The sequence below is a fragment of the Stenella coeruleoalba genome, assembly GCF_951394435.1.
Source record: "Stenella coeruleoalba genome assembly, chromosome: 3".
NCBI classification, from domain to species: domain Eukaryota; kingdom Metazoa; phylum Chordata; class Mammalia; order Artiodactyla; family Delphinidae; genus Stenella; species Stenella coeruleoalba.
In genome coordinates this window covers 105044225-105060369 of record NC_137148.1, presented here as the reverse complement: position 1 = coordinate 105060369, position 16145 = coordinate 105044225, and the positions used below count along the sequence as shown (strand labels likewise).

The 16145-nt window shown below is 36.1% G+C and overlaps 1 protein-coding gene across 2 annotated transcripts in view; it reads right to left on the bottom strand.

Moving 5' to 3' along the window:
• Positions 1–16145, bottom strand: part of PRRC1 (proline rich coiled-coil 1) — a 43655-nt gene that overhangs the window by 15224 nt on the left and 12286 nt on the right. For both annotated transcript variants that reach the window (XM_079916978.1, XM_079916979.1), the window contains 3 exons: positions 14716–14879; positions 7943–8046; positions 857–959 (listed from right to left, as the gene is read on the bottom strand). In XM_079916978.1, coding sequence (XP_079773104.1) covers positions 857–959; positions 7943–8046; positions 14716–14879 — 371 coding nt within the window. The remainder of the gene's footprint in view (positions 1–856; positions 960–7942; positions 8047–14715; positions 14880–16145) is intronic.

Below are 16145 nucleotides of genomic sequence, written 5' to 3'. Positions count from 1 at the left end.
GTAAACCCCTAAGAAGGCCACAGGTTGCTTTCAGGGGCTCTGTAAACATGTGAGCCAAATTTATATGTGAGTGCATACATCATACATGCATGCTTTTGGGGGAGAACCCAGTAGCTTTAGCAAATTCTCAAATACCTAAAGTCCCAAATAACTTTAGAGAGTTTTGAAATGACATTTAACAAGGTACATACATAAAAATGTGATGGAAATTCTATTAAATGGAAGACAGGAAAAATACCATTTCAGAGTACAAAGATCCCAATGTAAACAAACTTAACATTCTATTTCATTTAAGGATTAAAAGTACATAAAAATATAGAAGGAATGAAAACCATTTTATATTAATGCTAACATTCTTCTGGAAACTATGTGGATAGGTAGACATTTTTCAACAAACCGAAAAGACATGTGACTTTCATCCAAGGTTTGTAAACTTCTAAATGTGTTTCTACATGTTTTTAGAGCTGAACAAACTAAAGAGGAAGATGAGGACAATCGAGTAACAGTAACAGCAGAAAATAAAATGTGAGATAAAGGAGACAGTTAATGAAAGGTGAACACAATTTTTTTTTCCAATCACAAGGTAGTGAGCACAATCACAAAAAGAGGGAAAACAATGAGAAAAAGAGGATTAACCATGTAATGGCTTGACAAAGACCACTGGAAAACGAAAGTAGGGAGGTACTGAAACAACATGGAAGGAATAGAAAATTGAAAAGCAAAGAGAAAAGGCTAAAAGGAGCAAAGAGAAAAGGCTAAAAGGAACAAGTGAAGCAAAACAATGAAAAATCTTATTTTGAAAACAGTATTTCAGGTTTCTCTGAAGCATAATGAAAAAGAAAAGGATAAAACTAACCTGTTGTACAAATTCCAAGGGTACTGGTGTGGCTTGTGTAAATGCTTCTAGATGAATACCATGCACAGGGTCTTCAACTATCAGACAGCCAATGTCAAACCATCTGCAACAGAATGCATGAGTTTCACATTGTGTATGTGCTAAATGAGTTATGGTGAATAGATAAAGTACTAACATTCCAGATTGACTAGAAAAACATTTCCTTGAAATTTTCAATAGGACAATCTATAAAACAACATATAAAATTACCCTGTTGGCTTAATTCAGAGAAGGAAAAACAACAAAGAAAAAATAATTGAAATTACTCATCATGGAAAGTTCCTTTTCTTGCTAAGATTTGGAGAAAAGAATGGCAATTAGGGGTGCTCAAATATGCAACAGATAAATCTACTCATTTGAAAATTCAAATAACATCGTAATTAAAAATGTCACTTGCTAAAATATGGGAAAATTTATATTACCAACTCTATAATTAATATATAGGCAAGTTGCAAAGTTACTATAAAAATAAACTCATTCAGGAAATAACAAATCCTCTCCTCATTCCTGATAATTCCTTCTAATCACACTTTCTGAATTGTTCACAACGAATCAGTTTGAAAACAGCCTCATGAAATCAAGAAAACTTTCTTCAATTTAAAGATACACGTAAAAAGTGATAGTTAAAAACTGACTTAGGTGAGGTCATCTGTAATATCACTAGCATTTTAACTAGCCAGAATCAGGAAATCGTGAGTTTAAATAAGATACAGATCAAGAAAATTTTAAAATATACAGATTAAAGTGAGATGAAATACAATATGATTAGGAAACTTATTTACATATTCAAAGAAACAACAAAACAATATGTAGAGTAACTTTCAGTGTTTATAATGTCTGTAGTATTCACATCCTAAAATTTTCCTTTAAATTAAGAACCTTAAATAGTTATTTTATTTATTATATGAATCATTATTTTAAATAATTTATTTGGTATATGATGAATCAGTGTTTTATTTTATATGATTTGTGTATTATGCAGATGGCAGAGAATAACTGTAGTGACTAAGCTTCCAGGCACAGCACGGACGTCCTGAAAAGCAGCAATCCTGAAGGTACGAGCAGTCTCCCCTACAATGCCGGTGATCACACGAGAAAAACTCCCCTTCCTCTTCAAACTACTGTCACGCTCCCGAGCGTGTCAACCTGGATATCCCATCCTTCTCAACTCAAATCTAAACTGCCGTCACTGTCATGCCCACCGAGACCTCTTCCATTTCCCTGACTAGTGCTATTGGCTGAGGAAACGCTGTCTTCTCTCTCCTTCCTCCTGTCCTTCCACCAGCAGGAGGAAAAGTTGTGGTCTCCACTGTTCGCACTCAAGGACAATTGCTGAAGAATGCTCTCCTTCTCCTCACCCTCTCCATGCGGTTGGGGAAGTAAGACAGACTCGACCAATCCCATATGGAAGCTACTTAGACTTAAAAAAGGCTTAAGAATGGTGGTTCCAAGACATTTAGATTTCATGTAGCAGAAAAAAAATCAAAATAGCACCTGAGGAGCTGACACAGGTATGCCAATTTGTATTTTATCAAAGAAAGACCATCCACTACCACCAGTCACTTCACAGAAGGACATTTTAACCCATTTCACACATAACCCTTGGTTTTAGAACTTGATAGGTTAATCTCAGAATAAGGACAAATCATGTTCACACAGGTTATTTTTCCATTTTGGTATAAAACATGCTAATTTCCCTCATGTAGCATGAACTGATGCAAAGTTTATCACAAATAGCTAGGTCTATACTGGCTTTACTATTAGGAGGCAAACACCAATGGTCTTTTCTTGACTCAGTTATAAGCATGTATTTTCCTGACTATCTTCTGTCCATTTATTTTTCATGGGAACACCACAGAGAGAAGTAGCCAAAGCAAACGATCAAGTGTTTGTTTTGGGTCATGGGTTTGCTGTTTGTTCTCATGTCCTTCCTCTAGTCCCCTTCTGTATCTTAATATTACAGCCTTTTCACCCTCTCCTCCTTAAACCATACTGGAAACCACCCACAGACTTCCTAATACCAATTACTATTCCTAATCTTCCTTATTTGCTAGTCTTCTGCTCAAAAAAAGGTAGGAAAAATAGCACATCTAGGTATGATGGAGCAGTTGATGGCAGACCAGTGCTCCCAATGAAAAGCTGGATGAGTACACAAGTCATATCTAATGGCATCCAAGAGCTGTAGAAGCAAGGAAGACAAAATGGAGTAACATTCTGGACAGGGACAACCTTTCAAAGGTATGCTGAAGATTTTCAGCTGACCCTGAGCACAACCCAGCCTGGACTCAGGTCAGTCTATCTAAAGTGCACCAAACTACCCCTTCCACACACCTCACTACTCTGTTTATTAGAGGGAAGAGTGAACCTTCTCAAAATTACCTCAAGACTCTCGAGTTTCTTATAAACAATGCCTGGCCTTCAAAGATTATGAGGCATCCACAAAGACAGCACCTTATCGTCACACCAAAAGGAGGCTAAAAGAGGCCCACACACTGGATTCAGTAGACAAAGATCTTAAAATAAATATGACTCATATTCAAGGAAAGAGAGAGGTAAAGATAGTCGAAGTAGAAAATACAGGTATTCAATAGTAAATTAAATCTACTTTTTAAAAAAAATCAATGTATGGGCTACACAGCAGAAGAATCAGAGTGAGGAAGTAGGGGAAAGAGAGGACTGACCAAATGAGAACTCTGAGGCACAGTCAGAAGGTGAACAAGCATGTAATTATAGTCCTAGAAAGAGAAGAGAGAAAATGGGCCAGAAGCTAATTCTGAAGATCCAATGGCCAAGGACTTTCCAAAACTGATGAAAGACATAAAATCCAATGAAAGAAAGAATCAAGCTCAGGGAATCCACAAAAATTCAATACCTAAGCAAACACACACCCCTGTACCTACCATACAAAACTGCAAAAATAAAATGACAGAAAAAATCCTAAATGCAGCTAAACAATACATTCTTTTCACAGAAACAAGCTGGATAGCTGATGTAACAGAAATGATGGAAGCCAGAAAACAGTACAACAGCATCTTTAAAGTACTGAAAGAAAAGATCTGCCAATCCAGACTTCTACATCCAGAAAAAAACACCCTGTGAAAATAAAGGTGCTTTAAAGGCACTTTCAGACAAAAGCTGAGAGAACTCCTGGCTAAGGTCTTCCATCACAATGTATATAGTACCAAAGGATGCTCTTTAGGCAGAATGACAATGATCCCAGACAGAAAAACCAAAAATGCAGGCAAGAATTCAGAGAATAAATATAAGTGAATAGAGTGTACAGAACTATACTAATATCTTAGGAGTTTAAAATATATACACAATTAAGATACTTAATACTGCAAAAGATGAAGGGGGTAAATGGTATTGAAAGTAGTTCAGTATTATCAAAGTCATAATTTTTATTAAAACATAATACGTGGAAAAAGGCACAATGGAATCTCTAAGGTAGCCCTTAAATGAATATTTCAGTTTCCCCCTCTGGTAACCTTTTAATATTCATCATCACTGGATGGTTGCTTGGTGCTTACATAGAAAGTTCAAACTTCCCAACCTAGCAATCAAAGCTCTTCCAGCTACTTTCTGATTTCCGATTTCCTATCTGATAAAATCACTGACCCCTGAATACATCTTAATCATCGTCACACTTCTCCTCCATGCAGAATGTCCTAGCTATTCTTTTCTACTTAACCAAATTTTACCTACTCTTCAAAATTCAGCTCAAGTCCCAATCATTCACGGATCTTACCTGACACCATCTCCACATCAAGTTAATTCCATTGAAAATGTACATAGCATTTTATGTACAGCCCACGTGCAGCAACGAAGACCCAATGCAGCCAAGAATTTAAAAAATAAAAAAATATGTTCCTCTACTGACAGGTGTTTGGTGATACCTATCAGTGTGAAAAGATATTTAAAAAAAAAAAAGATGAATTATGTTGCTGGAGGGTTTTTCCAAACTAGATGAGGTAGTGTTCAACAGAACTCAAACCTAGTGACTGCCTCCAGGCCCTCTTGCCATACCTTCCATTACTCTGAATGACTGTGTAAATGATTGTTACTGGAGGTCAACATCCAAGCCAATAACTAAATCACTGTATCATATATAATTGATTATTAACACAATCTTAGCATGCAGGGAACACAATGTCCATTTTATAATTAAAAAGGAGAAACGAGCAGAAAGGTGAGCTGAGCTACACAGGTCACACAGCTAGTTAGATGACAGAGCTAGACCAGAACGTAATTTTGTCTCTGGGTCTAAAATAGGATACATTTTTTTACTAGATGTTCAGTGTAAGCAATCATATTTTGCTCCTAAGAGAAACATAATAAGCCTCTTACTGAACCATTATACGCCAACAAACTGGACAACCTAGAAGAAATGCATAAATTCCTAAAAACACACAACCTGAATCAAAAGAAACAGAAAATCTTAACAAATGGATTACTTGTAAGGAGACCGAATCAGTAATCAAAAACCTCCCAACACACAAAAGTCCAGAACCAGATGGTGTCACTGGTGAATTCTACCAAAGATTTAGAGAAGAATTAATACCAATCCTTCTCAAACTCTTCCATTACAAGGCCAGCATTACCCTGATACCAAACCCAGACAAGGACACTACACAGAAGAAAATTAAAGGCCCAATATCCCTGAAAAACAGAGATGTAAAAATCCTCAGTGAAATACTAGCAAACCAGATTCTACAATGCATTAAAAGGATCTATACCATAATCAAGTGGGCCAGGGATGCAAGGATGGTTCAGAATGTGCCAATAAATCAATGTGCTACACCACATTAACAAAATGAAAGATAAAATCATACAGTCATGTCAACAGAGCTATAAAAAGTATTGGACAAAATTCGACACCCATTAATGACAAAAACTCTCAACAGAGTGGATACAGAAGGAACATACCTCAACATAATCTAAGTCATCTATGGCAAGCCCATAGCTAATATACTCAACAGTGAAAAGCTAAAAAGCTTTTACCTCTAAGATCAAGACAAGAATGCCCGCTCTTCCCACTTTCATTCAGCATGGTATTGGAAGTCCTAGTCAGAGTAATTAGGCAACAAAAAAAATGCATCCAAATCAGAAAGGAAGAAGTAAAACGGTCACTATTTGCACATGACATATTATATATAGAAAAACCTAAAGCTACCACCAAAAAACTGTTAAAACTAGTAAATTCAGTAAAGTTGCAGGATACAAATTCAATACCCCAAAATTTCTTGTATTTCTATACACTAATAGCAAACTATCAGAAGAAAAAAATTTTAAATACCATTTACAATTAGATCAAAAAGAATAAAATAGTTAGTTAGGAATATATTTAACCAAGTAGGTGAGAGATGTCTACTCTGAAAACTGTAAGACATTGATGAAAGAAACTAAAGAAGACACAAATAAATGGAAATATATTCCATGCCCATGGACTAGCAGAATGAACATTGTTAAAATGTTCCTATTACCCAAAGGAAGCTACAGACTCAGTGCAATCCCTATCAAAATTCCAGTATTTTCCACAGAAATAGAACAAACAATCCTAAAATTTGTATGCAACCACAAGACCCTGAATAGCCAAAGCAAATCTTGAGAAAGCAGAGCAAAGCTGGAGGCAATATGCTCCCTGATGTCAAATTATAATACGTAGCAACAGTAATCAAAACAGTATGGTACTTGCATAAAAAACAAAAATACAGATCAATGCAATAGAGCCCAGAAATAAACCCATGCATTTATGGCCAATTAGTTTATGACAAAACAGCCAGGAATATACAATAGGGAAAGGACAGTCTCTTCAATAAATGGTGTTGAGAAAACTGGACCACAATTTCACACCAGAGATAAAAATTAATCAAAATGGATTAAATACTTGAGCATAGCATCTGAAACCATAAAAAACTAGAAGAAAACATAGGCAGTAAGCTCCTTGATATCTGTTGTGGCAATGATGTTTTCTGGGTTTGACACCGAAAGCAAATGCAACAAAATCAAAAACAAGTGGGACTACATAAAACTAAAAAGTTTCTGCACAGCAAAGGAAACTATCAACAAAATGAAAAGGAAACCTACCAAATGACAGACAATACCTGCAAATCATATATCTGATATGGGGCTAATATCCAAAATATATAAAGAACTCATACTAATCAACAGCAAAAACCAAACAATCCAATAAAAAAATGAGGAGAAGATCTGATTAGCCTCCTTTTCCAAAGAAGACATACAGATGGCCATACGTGAAAAGGTGCTCAACATCACTAATCCTCCAGGGAAATGCTAATCAAAACCACAATAAGATAACACCTCACACTGTTAGAATGGCTATTATCAAAAAACAAGAAATAAGTGTTCACGAAGAGGTGGAGAAAAGGGAACCCTTGTGCACTGTTGGTGGGACTGTAAATTGGTACAACCACTATGGAAAACAGTATGGAGGTTCCTCACAAACTGAACTACCAAATAATCCATAAAGTTCACTTCTGGGTATTTATCCAAAGGAAACGAAAATACTAACTCAACAAGACATATGCATCCCCCTGTTCACTACAGCATTATTTCCAACAACCGAGGCATGGAAGCAACTTAAATGTCTGCTGATGATAAAGAAAATGTGATTTATACACACACACATAAATATGTACGTATATATACAATGAAATATTATTCCATTGAAAAGGAAGGAAAACCTTGCCATTTGCAGCAACGTGTATGGACACTGAAGTCATTAAGCTAACCGAAAAGTCAAATAGAGAAAGACAAATACTGTATGATCTCACATGTGGGGGGGAAAGCAAACTCACAGATACAAAGGAGAGATTGGTGGATGCAGAGGCAGGGGTGGGAGGGGGAGTAAAATGGATAAAGGGGATTAAAAGGTACAAACTTCCAGTTGACATGAGAATATAATGTACAGCATGGTGACTATAGTTAATAATACTTTTTGTACATTTGAAAGCTGCTAAGAGAATAGATTTTGTCTTGTAAATTTTCTAAAAAAATTATACCTATGTTAAAAAAAAATCCTCTTACTTGTCAGGAAGCAATTCTGCAATGAAGTTTTCTACTGACACAGCCGTCTGTTTTTCATGGATCACTCCAGTTCGACGCAAGCTATCTATCCGTTCCTGGGCACCCTGAAACAGTGTACATTAGAAACTATTTTAAATTATTCGGTTTTAAACATACTAATTTATGACTGTATAAGTAATATACATTTATACACAAACACATATATACTCACTGTAAACATGAAAACAATACAGAAACACACATATATACTCATTGTAAACATGAAAACAATACAGAAGCACAGAGGGTAAAAAGTGAAAAAGCCCCACTGTATTCCCCTCAGTATTAAGAGTCTGCAGTGCATCTTCCAAATTATTCCTATATGCATTATGCATTATTATTTTGGTTGCTATCATGAAATGGATAATTTTTATATTACATGTTCTAATTGGTTATTACTAATAAAAGGAAACTGTGCTTTTTAATGTTGATCTGGCAAGAGGCCATCTTACTAAATAAAAATCATTTATCAGTTCTAGTAGTTTTTTAGTTGATTCTCTCTTGAATTTTTCTAGGCAGGCAATCATATCAATAGCAAATATGTTTTTTCTCTTTCTTCTGATTCCTTTTATATATAGCCTTTAAAGTTTGCACCAAAATAAGTTATTTTAACTTCAAATGTATGCATTACATCAAAGCTTATTCAAGAAAATTAGTACCATTTATGAAACAAAATTGAGGGGCTGAGAACACTATATAGATAACTCAAAATCATGAATTAAATATATACTTATGGCAGAAAACTAAAAGCTGGATTAATGAGGACAAGGTTGTTGTTTACTACTTCTATTTGAATCACTTCATAAAAGTGATCATGAATGATATGATGAGAATGTGTTCAAAAAGCAAGATAAAGCTATTTCTGAATAAAACTAGTCATGGATAATACCCCTATTTTTATCATGAACAGCAGAGCTAAGCAGTGAATGAGATTAAGGGGTCAATTCTTCTTCAAATGAAAAGGAAGAAAGCTAAGATACTTCTAGAGACAACTTAATTTATTTCAGATAAATAAATAAGTGACAACTGCATGAGAACATGTAGGCCAATCTGTCATTAGCTTATAAACATGAAAGATGAAAGAATATATGAGTTAAACTACAATAAAGTCAAGCTGTATTTTTGCTTACTCTTGTATCTCTGGTACCTAGCATAGTGTCTAACCTAATAGGCAGCCAGTGAGAACTTACTACATGAAAAAGTGAACAAGGGAAAAACTAAGGGCTTCTGAAGGCCTATATGGCTAATATTAGGAATCTAAAGAGTGTAAATATGGCATCACCAAATCTAATAGTGCACGAGGAGGTCACTGTTGAATCTGAAAGAAAATACAATAGCTAAGATGAACCTAATTCTTTGTACTGGATAATGTAAATCTGTTCCGAAAAGTAAAATAATTCCCTCCTCCCAAAAGGTAGTTATGTCTAATTTTTACTATAAAGAAGTTTAAATAAATGTTAATTCAGTAAAAAACTATTAGGGGATTAGTGGGATGTTTAGAGATTCATTCGCAACTCTTCAAAGGTGCTATCTCAGCTACACACTACGACAAAATATTCCTAGATTCTATGCTCCCAGGAAGCAGAAACTAAGTTGGTTCATTTTTTACAATCCTACAGCACAGGGCTTTATACGTCATAGGGTTCACAAAATACTGAACTGAAATTAATTAGCACCTATAAAGATAGGATAATGAGTTAGGTAGACAAGTGTAATGCTTGTTTTTATGGAATCCAGAAGAGAAAATGAAGAGGGCGTAAATCAGCCTCTTTCCTCCTCTGACTACAACATTACTTAAGTGTGGCATCTTTTGGCGTCACAGAGACACTTTGATATTAGTCACTACCAATGTTTTGAGAAGGGAATTTTAAACTTTATTTTTCAGCAGTGCAGGGTACCAAAAATTAGGTAGTTTAGAGGCCACACTGAAGTAACTGTCTCAGAACTGAAGTAAGATGCAGAAATGCCTCTAGAGCTTATACTGTACTCTGAGAGCTTATACTAAGCAACTTGGTTCAGATAATCAAAATTCCACGCTTCTTCAAAAATTCTCACAGATATTAACTACATTCTTCTTGACTATAAGCTATAAAACAATGGTCAGAAATATAATTGGCTTTTCAGTAAAATTAATACTTGGCATTGGAGAAGTTTCAGAAGCTTCCTAACTTTAATTACAGCTGATTTATTTCCTTAAACAATTTCATATGTTTAAAGGAAAACTTAAGTTTAGTCAAAAAAGACATTCACTTCAAATAAAATCTGATGGGGAGAAAAAAATCTGGGTTGAAATTTTAATATTCTACATTACTTTCTTTTTGTTAGTTCCCTCTACTGCTTCTGAAAAAAAACAAACAGCTGGGAAAATTACAAATCACTTTCCTATATATATCAGTTTCAATTAACTTTAATTTTAAGCTTGTATTAAAGATTGTGGAAAAGGAACACTTTTCTAAATTTGAAGGGCAAAAACCAATACTAAAACAAATCTGTCAAATACTAATAAAATCACAATATAAACTGAACTATTAATATTCAGAAAATAAGATTTTCTAACAGAAAAAAATCTCCATCAGCCTTTCAAGTTCAGTTTATACCGATCTGAAGTGTCTTTTATGCAATGATATTTAACATAAAATATTTAAGACTCATGTTTTAAAAACCATAAATTTTGAGTTATGTTCCAAAAATCATGTGGTGATCTATCATCAGAAATTATGAATGACAACCCTATCAGTTTTTTTGAGAACAAATAGAAACCACAGGACTTGCAAGAAGATTTTACCGAGTCATTATGTCATTTGCATTCTTAACATCTAAAACATTATTTTGAATTGTCCCTTCGTATGACACTCTGGAGGATTTTAGGTTCCGAGGCAATCAGTGGGTGAGCGGTATATCTTTATTTTCTAATGGGAGAGGTCAGAGCTTATGAAGAGGAGATGAGAAAGGAGATGGCACGTTGCCTCCATTACAAGTATGTATTCAGGCAGAAAATTTTAGGAAAGCATACATACGGAAGTTGAGGAAGGAGAAGCTGAGTTCCTGAAAACTATCTGGGTCTACCTGGACCTTGTAAAATCTTTGCATGTCACCAGAGGTACTTATGCACAAGTCTGAAGACCACTGTTTGATGGTAAAGGTACTATCAAAGTATAGCAACAGGTGGGCAGCTAGAGCTCTGTTAAGGGGAAAAATCTCTATTCTCATATGGCTGACATGTTGTTAAACCAAAATTCAAAACAGATCCCAGAGTGAAAACTTCTTCTGCATTAGACTGCTTACTTGAGGAAATAAATTATTAATTTAAAAAGTTTACCCTAGCACTTTAAATTCTGTTGTTTGGGGTTTTATACCAATATATCTCAATAGGACTGCTAGATATTCATTTTAAAGAACATGAAGCACTATTCTAAAAGTTTATATCTGTAAACGGAACAAAGATCTCTGCTCTTGTAGAACTTAATTCTAGTGGGAAAAAAGTATTAAAAAATAAAAATAACATCAACGTAAATTATATGGTAAATCAGAAGATGCTGGCTGCTATAGGAGAAAGATCAGAGGAGGGCTAGAGAGATCAGGAGTGCAGGGCAGGTATGTGCAGACTGCAGTACTGAACAGGGCGGTCAGGACAGGCCCCACTGTGGAGGGAAGATTTTAGTGAAGACTTGAAGGAGGTCAGGGACTCAACCAAGTAGATAACTGAGGAAAGAGTGGCTCAGAGAGAGCTGTTAAAAGGCTGTGAGAAGAGAGCAGCCTGTCAGACAAGCGCAAAGACCTGCAAGGAGGCCAATGTGGCTGGCATGGAGTGAGCAAGGGGGAAGACCAGAGAAAAGCAGAAGGCCGCTGGTGCAGCCACTGTGGAGAACAGCATGGAGGTTTCCTAAAAATCAAAAATAGAGCTGCCATATGATCCAGCAGTCCCACTCCTGGGCACATACCTGGAAAAGATGAAAACTCTAGTTCAAAAAGATACACACACCCCACTGTTCATAGCAGCACTATTTATAATAGTCAGCTCATGGAAGCAAACGAAGTGTCCATCGACAGATGAATGGATAAAGAAGATGTGGTGTGTATATACAATGGAATATTACTCAGCCATAAAAAAGAGTGAAATCATGCCATTTGCAGCGACATGGACGGACCTAAAGATTATCACACTAAGTAAATCAGAGAAAGACAAATATTTTATGATATTACTTATACGTGGAATCTAGAAAGATAGTACAAATGAACTTATTTACAAAACAGAAATAGACTCACAGACATAGAAAATAAACTTATAGTTACCAAAGGAAAAAGGGTGGGGGTATAAATTAGGAATTTGAGATTAACAGATACACACTACTACATATAAAAGATAAACAACAAGGACCAACTGTTGTACAAGGAACTACTGTTGTACAACAAGGAACTATACTCAGTATCCTGTAATAACCTATAAAGCAAAAGAATCTGAGAAAGGATATATATACACACATATATGTGTGTGTGTATATATATATATATATATATGATATAACTGAATCACTCTGCTGTACATGTGAAACACTGAAAATCAACTATACTTCAATTTAAAAAAAAAAACAAAACAGAAGGCCAGTTCAGCCAGGCCACATGGGGCTGTGGAAGCCTTGGTAAGGAATTTGGATTTTACACTCAGTGAAATATAAAGTTCTGAAAAGCATAGTGAAATGGTTTGATCTTGTGTGTTGAAAGAATTACCGTGGCTACTCTGTTGAGGATAACATATAGGGCCACAAGGGTAGAAATGGGATGACCTGTTAGGAGGTGAACCCAAGATTCCAACAAGGCTTTGTGGTGGCTTCACCCAGGGTGGGAGCAATGGAGACAGTGACAAGCAGTCAGAGGCTGGATGTATTCTGAAGGTACAGTGAACAAGATTTCTTGATGAACTGGACATGGATAACGAGAGATGTCAAGGATGACTCCAAGGTTTCTCAACTGAGAAAACCGAAGGACAGAGCCGTCATCAACTGAGATGGAGAAAGCTGCGGCGGGGGACAGGTTGGAAGGAAAGAAAAGCAGTTGAGTACTAGACATGATAAGTTTGAGACATTCAAGTAAAGGTATTAAAAAGGCAACTTTTATATTAACCTAGTTTACATGAGAGGTCTCTGCTGGAGATACAAACTCGAAACTGTCAGCACACAGCTGGTATTCAAAGCCGTGGGACTGGCTGAGATCACTGAGTGAAGGTAGATGAAGGGAAGGAGACCATAACGAGGTTGGGGAGAAAAGGAGCCAGCAAAGGAAGCACGGAGGAATTTGTGAGGCAGGGAAGAAACCAAGTGTGGCATCCCCAAAGGCAAGCGTAAAAGACATTACAGAGGAGTCTCAAAGCCAGTGGTAGGTCAAACAAGATGCACAACATTGGCGACCTTGAAAGCATTCTCGGTGGAGGGGTGAGGGTGAGAGCCTGGCTGGGGTGGGTGTAAAAGACTGAAGACAAGAACTAGAGATAAAACTCCTGGCAACTCTCTGCAAGTTTTGCTGCAAAACGAAGTGAAAACCTAGGGTTGGAGGTGATGGGGAAAGTAAGGTAAAAAAATTTGTTAAGGTTTTCTTTAGTTTCTTTTTGTTTTTTAAGGTGGGAGCAGTGTTTACATGCTGATGAACTGTTCATTTGTTTTTGCGTGTTTGTAGACTGATGGTAAAAAGTGTATGAGAGGGAGGGCAAAACTCTTGGAACTTTAGCACTTAGCACGCAAGAGGGGGCCAGGTCTACTATGGTAATGGGATTGGCTTGTGTATGTGACAAATTTTTTAATGGTAACAGTCCAGAAGACAAAGTGTACAATATTCAAGTGGTGGTGTGAGTATGCAAGTGTGTGAAATTTGTTTTCAAAATAAGCCATTCTATTATCTGCCACTATTACGTAGGGATTATATAGGTATCTATAGACTTAATCACAAGGTCTTCTTCCCTCACGACCAAAAACTATGGCAGTGTCTTCCTTTGGTAAGTGCATTACTACTGGTAATGTAATTTAATAGGTCTCTATATGCTGATGAGACCTTGGCACACTCTGGTTATATACAGGCTTTGTGCCTATAATATGCCAGCTAGTCAGGTCTCTTAGGCAAGGTAGTTAAAAGGACAGGGAAAGGGAAGACTCAAAGAAAGTAAGTTAAGAAAACTTTCTGGATGAGCGCCGAGTCCCCTCATCAAGTACTGGCTTGGCCAAAAGGTTCGTTCGGGTTTTTCCGTAACGGAAAATACAAGGGAAAAGGGGGACTTTGTCAGGTGTATTTACAACCTGCTTACTAGAACCCCATTACTACTCTGGAAACTTCCAAATATATGAGAATCCCATAAACCATGAAGAAATACATAAAGTGTAAAGTATTATGAATAGTGATAGTAATAAAAAGCTTACGGGATTCAAGGGATATTATAATTTCAGTAATGGATTTAAACGTTAATACTGGGTTAAGAAGATCTCTTTCAGGACTAAAACTGCTCTCTTTCTGTGCTCTTGGCATGTGGTTCCTCCCCTCCCCCGATAATCAAAACCTACTTTAGGTTTCTTTAAATTAAAACTCCACTGTATCTTCCTAACACTACAGAATTGTCTAATTGAAAACCAAATCAATATTTCAGTATGTAAAAACCCAAAAGCTCCATACAGACCACAGGATTATCATCAGAAATTTTAAAAAATGAACTGCCAGCTACTATATCCCGAAAAAGATGCTCTATTACTCACTTTTAATCCAGCTGCATAGCCCACTGGTTGTGGGGCAATGCTGGACTGCCCAGCTTCCCCTATCACCACAGCTAAGCCAAAGACCTCCTGGAAGGCATCTCGGACAGCGGCAACTTTTACTTCTTTATTTGAGGTCACTACAATGTCCAGTTCACCTCCAGATTCTACAAAAACCAGAAGAAAATTTCAATTCCAAATTAAAATAATGAAATTCTCATAATTACTACCATGCACTAACATTTTATTACATAATTACTCTTAACCTGGCAAAACAATGCAAGCTATAGATTACCTTTTTATTGGCCGAGGAAACTGAGGCTGATAAGGTCTCACCCAAGGTAACACAGCTACTTAGCAATGATGTCAGGACTCAAATCTAGGTCTGTATCTTTTCACTACACTGCCTGATGCAAGCAGACACATTTCACCCTGTCATCTAATGGCATCTTACTCTGAGATTTCTCCAGAAAGCTGTTTGTACTGTGAAATATTTTGCCCTAGAAACAATGCTTTTCCTCAGTTAAGTATCTTTTGGAACAGCTGAAAATATTTTCCAAATATCTGGGCTTTTTATTATGGATTTCTTTTTTCCTGATTGAAACAATGTTCCACAGATCCCATCTTTACTGGAATTTCTTAAATTATTAAAACCTAAAAGCAAGGGTTACCATAGGAAAGAAGAGGAAGACTATATGTTTTTCTTTTTTTTCCTCCATGTGGGACATATCTCTCAACGCTATCTAGCTAAGTACTGTTCCATTAGGCTTCAGCTCAAAAAGCTTTTCGGTTTTTTGTGATGACTCATGCCACTTTTAATGATTATAAAGGGAGAGCTAATCAAAAAAATGTTGAAACTGTGTCAAAGTCCATTTCTAATAGTTCTTGTGCTTTCTTGATACATTTGAAATTGTTATGGTGATTTCTAAAATATTTATATAAAAACATGGTAAGTTTTACTAGAGTTTTGTTAGATCCAAATGGTCTCGTTTTTGCTGCTTGTCAATAGCTTTTTCACACTCAGTATTACTGCTTTTTATAGGTGATGAAGATTATATGTTATTATATCTTCTAATAATAGAAATTTTATTTTGTACCTTTCTCTCCCCGTTTTATTTTCCTTTTTCTGGATGTCATGCAGAGTACTGGCCTGAGAAAAGTCTTTGGTTTGAGTCCTGATTTTATCACTAACTAGTTTCGGTACCTTGGGGAAGTCACTGAGCTTGTTTCCTCACAGAAAAGTTCCTGCCACCTCACAGGGCTTGCTCTAAGGATTAAGTAAGGTAATTGATTTCACCATCTAACACAGTACCCATTAAAACAACAAGAGCTCCAAAAATACTAATTCCTTTCTTTTTCTCACTAAAAATAAGAGCTTGTGAAGAGAAGAAAATATATACTGCACTAATTATGTCAAACTTGATTATTATGAA